At 50.4% G+C, this 9,653-nt stretch overlaps 1 protein-coding gene across 1 annotated transcript in view; it reads left to right on the plus strand.

Moving 5' to 3' along the window:
• LOC103805135 (TGF-beta receptor type-2-like) overlaps positions 1–9,653 on the plus strand; it is a 17,572-nt gene that overhangs the window by 3,628 nt on the left and 4,291 nt on the right. Inside the window, exons 2-5 of the mRNA XM_009077770.1 lie at positions 707–857; positions 3,890–4,092; positions 7,157–7,965; positions 8,080–8,221. Coding sequence (XP_009076018.1) covers positions 707–857; positions 3,890–4,092; positions 7,157–7,965; positions 8,080–8,221 — 1,305 coding nt within the window. The remainder of the gene's footprint in view (positions 1–706; positions 858–3,889; positions 4,093–7,156; positions 7,966–8,079; positions 8,222–9,653) is intronic.

The raw sequence follows: 9,653 nt of genomic DNA on the forward strand, positions 1-9,653 counted from the left end.
ATCTCTAGGGGCAGAAGAGTATCTCATGCTGGGATGGGGCGGAGCAAGCAACAGAACCCTGGGGGAAGCAGCCCCTGTTGCCCCAGAGCTTGAGAAGTCTCAGCCCGTCGTTTATCACAAATACACAGATGCTCAGGGAGCGAGTCACAGACGCATTTCCCAGCTTGGGCTCATTGAACAGGCAAAGGGAGGATGAGGAGACAGCAGGACAGGAGGGAGCTGTCCCAGCCTGGCCATGCATCCTTCCCCGGCACCTCTCTTCCTGCTGGGAGGGGAATAAATAAAGGCTTCAGGTGTGCAGAAACCCAGAGATGTTGTCCCTTTTCAAACACCACATGTACTCAGGACAAGGAAAAATGCCAATTTGAGCCTAGGTTGTAGAGGGAGAAGTAAATTTCCCCTTGGTGATAAATGGTAAGAGACACATGGAGGGAAAACATGGCTCTCTGTGGCTTCCCAGGCTCTGCAGTGGGACCTGCCTCTGCAACACCAGAATCCCCTCATCTCCCCTAGACTTTGGCATAATATAAAGCATATTTGACTGAGCAATGGAGTAAAATGAAAGCTCAAAAAAAGTGCTTGGAGAAATAGGGTCAGTTCAGGCTCCTTCTTCACTGGTTGTGTGAATCACTGAAAATGGTGGTTAATTTTCCCCACTCTGGACAAGCACAGCAATGCTCACCCTCCACCTTCTCTGCTCCTGCAGCCTGCAGTGCTGGCGCTCGCCGCAGCCTGAAGACCAACCTGTGCAAGTGGTGTGACTCTACACCCCCAGCCTGTGAGGAGAAGGTGTGCTACAGCAACTGCAACCTCAACTCCTACTGCGAGGACCCCTACGAGATCTGCGTGGCCATATGGTAAGTGGAGAATCCCTTGCCAACAGGACCCTTGGGGGAAGAAAGGATTTTCTGGGAGGCAGCTCATAGAAACACACATGCATGTACCCCTGCACTTGGATTACTGCCCATTGAAGTAATTCAGGACTTCCTCTTCCCCGTTCTTTAACTCCATTATAATTAAAATTACAATTCATTGTAAAAAACTATTTGGTCTGCCCTATAGTTAGTACCTGTTTATTTTCCAAATAAATGAAGCATTTAAGTACCCAACACAAAGCATGGCAAGTTTGCTGTGGGACCTCTAAACCCCCATAAATCTCTGAATTTAGCTTTACAAGCTGAACCCAAGGGAAACCAGCAGACCTGACCTCCAAACCCACAGTGTCCTCCTGCATCAGGCTGGTGAAACCCTGGTTCACATGCAGGAGTGCTGTCAAGGTCTGGCTCCATCCAGCACATAGATATCTGAGCTAGCACCAAACTTGGCTTTAACCCACTGGGTTTAACCCACCTCCTTCCCATCTCCTGGAAAAAGCCCTTTTCTACTCCTGCAGGAGGTGCCTGGAAAAGAAATGCAGTCTTGCATTTCAGGCCAAACACACACTGCATGGTTTGGCCTGGAAAAGTGCCTCCCCCAATTTTTTGGTCCCCATGAGCAAAACTTAAAAAAACATTCATTTTGGGTCTGCCCAGAGTGATTTTCCTCCTCTTTCCAAAAAAATTAATTTGGCAAGTGAAAGCCAGCCAAGCACTTATCACTAGGCTTTATCTCAACCTGCTAATTAGCGTGAATGCTGTACGCCAGCTTTCAGTAGGAGTTTGCCTCAACATAATTGTTGCATTATGGACTTTTAAAAAAGCAAAACACAACAAGAAACCCAAACAAGCAAACAACAAAATCCACCTCCTGCCCCAAATTCTCCTACGCGCACACACAGAGCCAGCCAAGCACTTATCACTAGGCTTTATCTCAACCTGCTAATTAGCGTGAATGCTGTACGCCAGCTTTCAGTAGGAGTTTGCCTCAACATAATTGTTGCATTATGGACTTTTAAAAAAGCAAAACACAACAAGAAACCCAAACAAGCAAACAACAAAATCCACCTCCTGCCCCAAATTCTCCTACGCGCACACACAGAATCCAGCTTAAATCCTAAGCAGGCAATCCAGCATCGCACTGGTTTTTCCCATTGACATGTATGGAAAAAGCAGGACCTCTGCACCATGAATCCACACTCTAGGAAAGCAATCCCATGGCATGGGATGGGGCTGTACCCTGCATCATGTGTCAGATGGGGTGAGGCAGCTACAAGTCACAACCTGCCAATCACCCTCAACATTTCCCATTCCATTCTAAGATCCATCCACCCAGAGAATAAGATCCTGCTGGCAGGGCTTACCTCCAGGCTGGTCTTGCTGCTAGTTGCTCACTTGCAGAGGCACATTTGGTTCTTGTCCTGCATGAGTATCAGAGTCATAGCAGCAACTTTGGCCCCGTGCTCATGAGCAATGTGCTCACATCCTCCAGGTGTCCAGTCTTAGCAGGCCACAAAGAAGAGATCACACACTTCAGCTGGAAGCTCCTCTGCCAAGTTACCTGGTAGTCCCAAGAAGATGTGGGGAGCACTGAAACCAGGGGACTTCACCAGGGAAAGGGTGACATATTTGGCTTCTTTCCTTGGCATTTATGTCTGACTTCCCAGCTGACCTCAAAGACATTGTGAAACCTCCCCATGCCTTCACCCTTCCACTTTGTGCCGCCAGGTCAGGAAGCAGCGGCTGTCCCTGGAAGAGTAATTAATGGTTGTAACTTCCTTTGAATGCACCAAGGAGTAGCTGCAATGCTCTCAGCTGCCCATAGCCCATGGAGGGCCAGTCATTCCCCATCACTGGTCCTCACTGCAGGGCTGTCCTGGAAACCTGACAAGTCCTGGGTTACCCTGCATCCTCTGGAGAAGGTTCTGGAAACAAAGGTCAAACTCTGACACTCTGCTCTTAATAACCTACTGGCTCTAAAAGGCAGGTGCTGATGCTGCCTGTAGGAGAAGGGTTGCATCCCAGGTTGCATTTTCCCAGTGGTACTGGCAGGACAGCAGCCATCTGGTCCTCAGCTGCCCAGCATGTCTCTCATGTGATGCCAGCAGCCCATGTTAGCTCTGCTCCAGCTCTCAGAGCAAGAGGCTCCACTGCGACACCAACAGCTGCCTCCTAATCCCATCTCCATGCTCCAACTCCTTGAAGCTACCACCATCTGCTTTACAAAGGGATATAACGCAGTTCTTGCTTGGCCATTCCTAAATCCACGTGGACACCCCGGTTTTTGAGGCTCTCCACCACAAACTCCCCTACACAGGCTAGTAAACAGCAGGTAGGGAGTTGTATTGCCCTCATGTTATAATTTGGCAGCTCCAAAGATCAAGCCATCTCTAGAAACATCCCCAGCCAAGGACTGAAGGCTCTACTACTGCCTGTTGCCAGAGACAGGAGCAAATGGTCCTGCAAGGACAGGGTGTGACTGATGAGCAGGTATTTTGGCCCCCACAGTGCCCACCTCTCCCCTGCACAGGAAAAATTTGGGCACCAGAGACCCACAGTCTGCTGAGGCAGAGGTCTTGTGACTCATGTTGTGGCAGAGGTGACATACAAAGTGGGACCCTCATTTTGGTGGGTTTCCTTAGGACCATATGGCCCCAAAACCTGCTGACCTAGCAGGTGATGGTAGTAAAAATAATACACGGGGCACTCAGTCTTAAGGTTGGCAGTACCTGATCCAGGTACTATGAACTGGTGTGTTATCTGCTGGAAACAATCAGCCTCTGGCTCACATCTTACTGCTGGCATGTGCTAAACATTTCTTTTCACCATTTGGAAGAGACAAAGGTCTTTAACAAAACCTCTCCAAAGCATGTGTAATTATAATTCTACCAGAGCTGCTGCAAACAAGTCAGACTGAAACAAATGATCTTAGAACCAGGTTTAAGGTGACACGCAGCTGATACAAAGGCTGAGCTGCCAGACAAACACTGCATCACTTCATTTGTCATGCACAGGAGACAGGAGAATGAGAGCATCAGGATCAGCACACTGTGCCACAACCCTCACCACCCCATCGAAAACCTTATGGTCCCCAACTACAACACCTCCCGGTGCATCATGACCCAGCAGCCCAGTGAGGATGGCATCATCTACATCTGTGGCTGTGTGGATGAGCAGGAGTGCAATGACAAACTCATCTTTGAAAACCACACCAATGGTGAGTACTTTCCTTGATGTTTTCTATGGGGGAGCAGCACCCAGTGCCAATGACAAACCACTTGTATTTCCAGCAGTGTAGGAGATGCAATGGCAGAAGGGACTCTTCCAGCATCTTCTTTGATGTCCCCATATAAAAGCCTGTTAAAATCTGTTACTGAACCAAACATTTTGTCTGCAGACAAACCATGCCTCCCAGCCACACCTCCAGCCTTAGTCTGGAAACATCAGGTAATGGAAAATCCTCCGTATCTCTCGATGGGCTGTGCCCTTCAGCACAGGGTGAATCAACCAAGGAATCCAAGAGCTGCTGTGACCCAGTGTGAGTCAATGCTCTGAAAGCTTTAAATAGTGTTGGAGCAAATCCTGTCCCAGAACACACCCACGGGAACTGCTGGCATCCACCGTGGCTGCAACCCAAAAAGGTGGAGGTGCTGGGGCACAGGGCTTGGCACATGGCAGTGCCTGCCCTGCTGCTCTCCTGGGGAGTCCTGTGGTGTTGTTTCTCTTGGGCAGGGATGGCTGGAGCCACCCCAGCGCTGCACACACACATGAGAGTGGCTTGGCATGCCTGTGGACACTTCTGCAGATGGCTGGAGATACAACAGGAGCAGTAAATCCACAGGAGGGAAAACTCAGAGGCAGCTTGTTTCTGTACCTCAGGAGAGTCGTATACTTTGGAAACACTTCCAACCAGATCCTGAGCTTTTGGGGGCTTGTCCAGACCTCCCTAACTCCAAATGGACCAGGCTTATCCAAGTGTCCATCAAGAATCTGACCTGTAACAAAAGCAAAGCGAAACGCCTCCAATTTTCCATAACCACAGAGCAAGGGGATGGTGAAAATGAGCCTAAGCAGAACCTGCAAGCCAGAGGCATGGATTCTTCTGCAACACAGAGAAAAAAAAGAAAAACATCACATAAAATGCAAATTCTCTCAACAAACAAGCCACTTTGAATGCAGGCAAATGATGCTAAATTTGGCAGTTCTTTGCTGTTTCCCCAGCCAAACATAACAGGTACACACACTTCTAGGGATAGTCAAATCCCAAACCCGATGCTGGGATATGTAATTTCACACAAAAATGACAACTGGCTCATTGGAAATGCCACCCCCACCGAAGGCTCCACAACCAGCCTCCTCCTGCCAGCCAGCATGGAAAGCACCGGAAGTCAGAGCAAGAGCAGTGCAGGTCTTAAAACACTTCTTTCCTCTTTTATTTGGGTCATGGGGCAGCTTGGCAAGCCCCAGGCTCACAGACCCTATTGTTTACATCCTTGCCTTCTGCTGTAAGGGATCATTTGCATTTTAAATGTTAACTTATGGTCATAGTCAATGGTATAGACAACTCCTGAGCAGAGAAATGTCTAATAGAGATGAGCACCTCTCCAGGGGCTGAAGCACACAGATTTTTTTTCCAGTTTCTTGATTCCTTACACCCTGCTTTCAGGTCTGGGCTGCTAGGCGGCACTGCCCTAGCACTGGGGCTGTAGGGGACTCCATCAGAGCTGAGAGACCAACCTAATGAACACATGGAAGCATCATTTCCTAAAGCTGTGCCTGCAGAAGCCCAAGACACACCTTGGGAAGATGCTGGGTAGGGTGGAGCATGTCAAGTCTTTTCCATCTCTGCTTCAGCTGAGCCTGGCCCTGGAGGTCCATGTCCCCTCAGCAGGGATGGAATGACCCATGCAGTGATGCTCAGCAAGGTGTGGGTCTGCAGAGTTGTGGTCATTGCCAGAGCAGCTCCATGTGCCCTCCGTAGCAGGGGCCTAAGCCCTGCTGCAACCCCTACATACCGAAAGACTTCCATCAGGAAGGGGCATCCTCATGACAGAATTTCCTGAAGTTGTGTTAACTTCCCCTTTTCAGGGCTTGTGCATGCAACTCTCTTAAAAATATCTTCTCTTCCTCCAGAGTTTCAAAGATGTGATGCAAAGCATCGGGTAAATCCATTAAAGCAGTAGGTGATATCCAGGCCTAACACTTTCCAAAATAAACATATTCCTGAGTTCGTTATTGATTTATATCAGTTTGGGTTGATCTTGTGGTTTAAACCTGATGCCTATTTTAGAAACGCTTTCACAGCCTTGCAGAAATTAGCTGCAGCACATTTTTTTGGAATTTGCCAAGGAAAATAGCTAAATGCTCTGTTTTTCCAGAACCTGAATTATGATCAGCACACACTGAGGTCAAGCAGTGAGAGTTTTGCTTATGGAATGATTCTTATCCCTCTTCCCCTGGGTTATTATACTTGGCAGAAAAACCTCTGAGTAAGATTTTACTTGAATATCTCTACTGAAGTCAGCATGTTTATTCCAGGAATTGTGAACATCAAAGGATCAGACAATTATATGTTGTGTGAGGGTTATGGCTTTGTGTGTGTTTGTGTGTGTGTGTGTGTCCCCCGAACAATCTAAAAAGAAGTAAAACAAAAGCAGCAATGCCCTGTTGGTTGATGGGGCTGGTGTTGTAATGTGGTGAGGAAGGAGATGCCAACACTGGCAAATAGCACAGAAATGATGCTCCTTTACACTAATTATCATTCAAAGCATCCTGGCACTCCCCTGGGCTGGGTGGTCCTGCACACTGCCCACCCCCTGCCATCCCTCCTGGCTCTCTGTGTACCACAGGGATCCAGCAAAGCTGCAGCCCCAAACCCCCTCAGAAACTGTGTTCGAGCCTTGCCTCAGATTTGTCACTTATTTCCACCCCATCTCCCCTTGCCATGAGCACCAGCAGTGCTTGGGACCCCCAAAAGGCAGCCAAGCTGCCTGGGTGGCAGCAGCAGCATCTCATGTGCCACACTGCCCGACCCAAGTGATATTGGCCTGTGTCCTGGACCCTTCATTGACAAATTGAGCTAAATTTGAGACCAAAACTGAGCAGCCCCTTTACTAACCACCTACACCTGGGTCCTCTGCCAGACTGGGTTTGTGCAGAGTGGCCCCGCAAAGGGCTGCGCTTCATTAACAACTTCACATATTTTCCTGCTCCATGTGATGAAAACAAGCTGTTGCAGACCCACAGCAGTAGTGCCCTTACCTTGGCTTTCCTCTCCACAGGCTACTCCATGCTGCAGAGCAAAGAGGTGATCCCGGTGGCTGCCATCAGCCTCCTGCCCCCACTGCTGGTGGCAGTGATGATCACAGTGATATTTTACCTCTGCCGCACGCAGAAGCGGCGCAAGAGAGCCAAGGCTTGGGGTGGGAAAGCAGGACAGCCCCCGGCACTGGCGGAGCCAGGGAGAGCGACGGAGCGGGAGGAGAAGTTGTCCGTGCTGATGGATGAGAGCCCAGCTGGAAACAGCCCCAGCTGTGCCAGCAGCCGCCCCACAGAGCTGCTGCCCATCGAGCTGGACGAGATGGTGGGCAAAGGGCAGTTTGCAGAGGTGTGGAGAGCCAAGCTGAGCCACAGCCACTCGGGGCAGTACGAGACGGTGGCCGTGAAGATCTTCCCGTGCGAGGAGTATTCGTCCTGGAAGAACGAGAGCCAGATCTTCACCGACACCAGCCTCAAGCACGACAGTGTCCTGCAGTTCCTCACTGCTGAGGACCGGGGCACGGGGCCCCGCCGGGAGTACTGGCTCATCACGGCCTACCACAGCCGGGGCAACCTCAAGGACTACCTCTCCCACCACATCCTGAGCTGGATGGATCTGCAGAAGATGGCAGGCTCCCTGGTGAGTGGGGTGGCCCATCTCCACAGTGACTACACCTCCTGCGGCCGGCCGAAAATCCCCATCGCCCACCGGGACATCAAAAGCACAAACGTCCTGGTGAAGAACGAGCAGGAGTGTGTGCTCTGTGACTTCGGCATCGCCATACGCCTTGACCCTTCCCTGACTGTGGATGACTTTGCCAACAGTGGGCAGGCAAGTATGACCCACCAACCCTCTCTGGAGGACTCTTTGCAAGCCACCCCCTCTTGTCCTGTGGCCAAAGTCCTTGCCCCCTCCTCCTAACCCTTCTCTCCTCTTTTTGGGCAGGTGGGCACAGCCAGGTACATGGCCCCAGAGGTCCTGGAGTCCAGGGTGAACCTGGAAGACCTGGAGTCTTTCAAGCAGATGGATGTCTACTCCATGGCCCTCGTTTTGTGGGAAATGGCCTCCAGATGTGAAGTGGTAGGAGGTAGGAGCATCACACTGGGGTTGCCATCTGCCTTTTTGCTCCCTTACTCCCATGTCCCCACTGATGGCACAGGACCTGGTTTGGGGTGGCTGATGTCTCTGCAGGGCTGCCATGAGCTGGTAGCAGATCCCCTCCATGGCTGCCTCTCTGTATGCCATGGTGTTGTGGTTTAACCCCAGCTAGCAACCAAGAACCACACAGCCACTCACACATTCCTCCACCAACAGGATGGGGGAGAGAATCAGAAGGGTAAAAGCTAGAAAAACTCATGGGTTGAGATAAAGACAGTTTAATAGAGAAAGCAAAAGCCACACTCACAAGCAAAGCAAAACAAGGAATTTACTCACTGCTTCCCATGGGCAGGAGGTGTTCAGCATCTCCAGGAGAGCAGGGCCCATCACGCATAACGGTTCCTTGGGAAGACAAATGCCATCACTCCAGACGTCCCCCCTTCCTCCTTCTTCCTGCCACCTTATATACTGAGCATGATGTCCTATGGTATAGAATATCCCTTTGGTCACTTTGGGTCACCTGTCCCAGCTGTGTCTCCTCCCAACCTCCCATGCATCCCCAACTTCCTTGCCAGTGTGGCAGTACGGAAAGCAGCAAAGGCCTTGGCTCTGTGTGAGCTCTGCTCAGCAATAACAAAAACATCTCTGCATTATCAACCCTGTGTTCAGCACAAAACCCAAACATAGCCCTATGTTAGCCACTATGAAGAAGGTTAACTCCACTTCAGCCCAAACCAGCATGCATGGCTCAAGGAGGGTGGTCAAGGAGTGGGATGGAACACTGGGTGGTTGTCTGGTTCAGCCCCTGCTCAAAGCCAACCAGTTGCCATGTCACATCCAAGCCTATGCTGGTGGTGCAAATCAAACCAAAGAGAAAGAGCCAAAGGTGCTCCCCCCGCCCCATTTTTTCCCTTCAGATGACCCTAGGGAGTTTATGTAGCAATGGGGACTCACAAACCCCAAACACTGACAGTGCAACATCCCCCATCACTTCCCAGAGCAGCATCCTGATATCTGAAATTGTGTGGACGAAAGTATTTCATTAATTGCCCTGGTATTAGCTCCTACCTGCCTTCTCTCTACTCCTCTCTTTTCCTTCCTTCTCTATCCCACCTACTTCACTACAAGCCCACGGAGCTGCAGGAACCTCCAACCCTTGGCAAATAAAGCTGCCCCAATTGCTCTGCATGCCCCAAGCTCAGTAGTGGAAGGCCCTTGCCTGACTCAAGATGCCACTTTGCTCCCAAGCCAGCATCCCAGGGCATCCCTCCTCCCTCATATCTCACCTGCATTCACATCTGGGCAGGAGCTGGCAACAAACAGGGCAGCATCTCACCTCTGCAACAGGGAGTTTCTCCTTGTCCTCCCACAACATGGGAGTGCTCTTCTGGAAGGGCCATTTCTCCTCTAACCTGATCCAT

The sequence above is a fragment of the Acanthisitta chloris genome, unplaced genomic scaffold (assembly GCF_000695815.1).
Source record: "Acanthisitta chloris isolate BGI_N310 unplaced genomic scaffold, ASM69581v1 scaffold43506, whole genome shotgun sequence".
Taxonomy (NCBI): Eukaryota; Metazoa; Chordata; class Aves; order Passeriformes; family Acanthisittidae; genus Acanthisitta; species Acanthisitta chloris.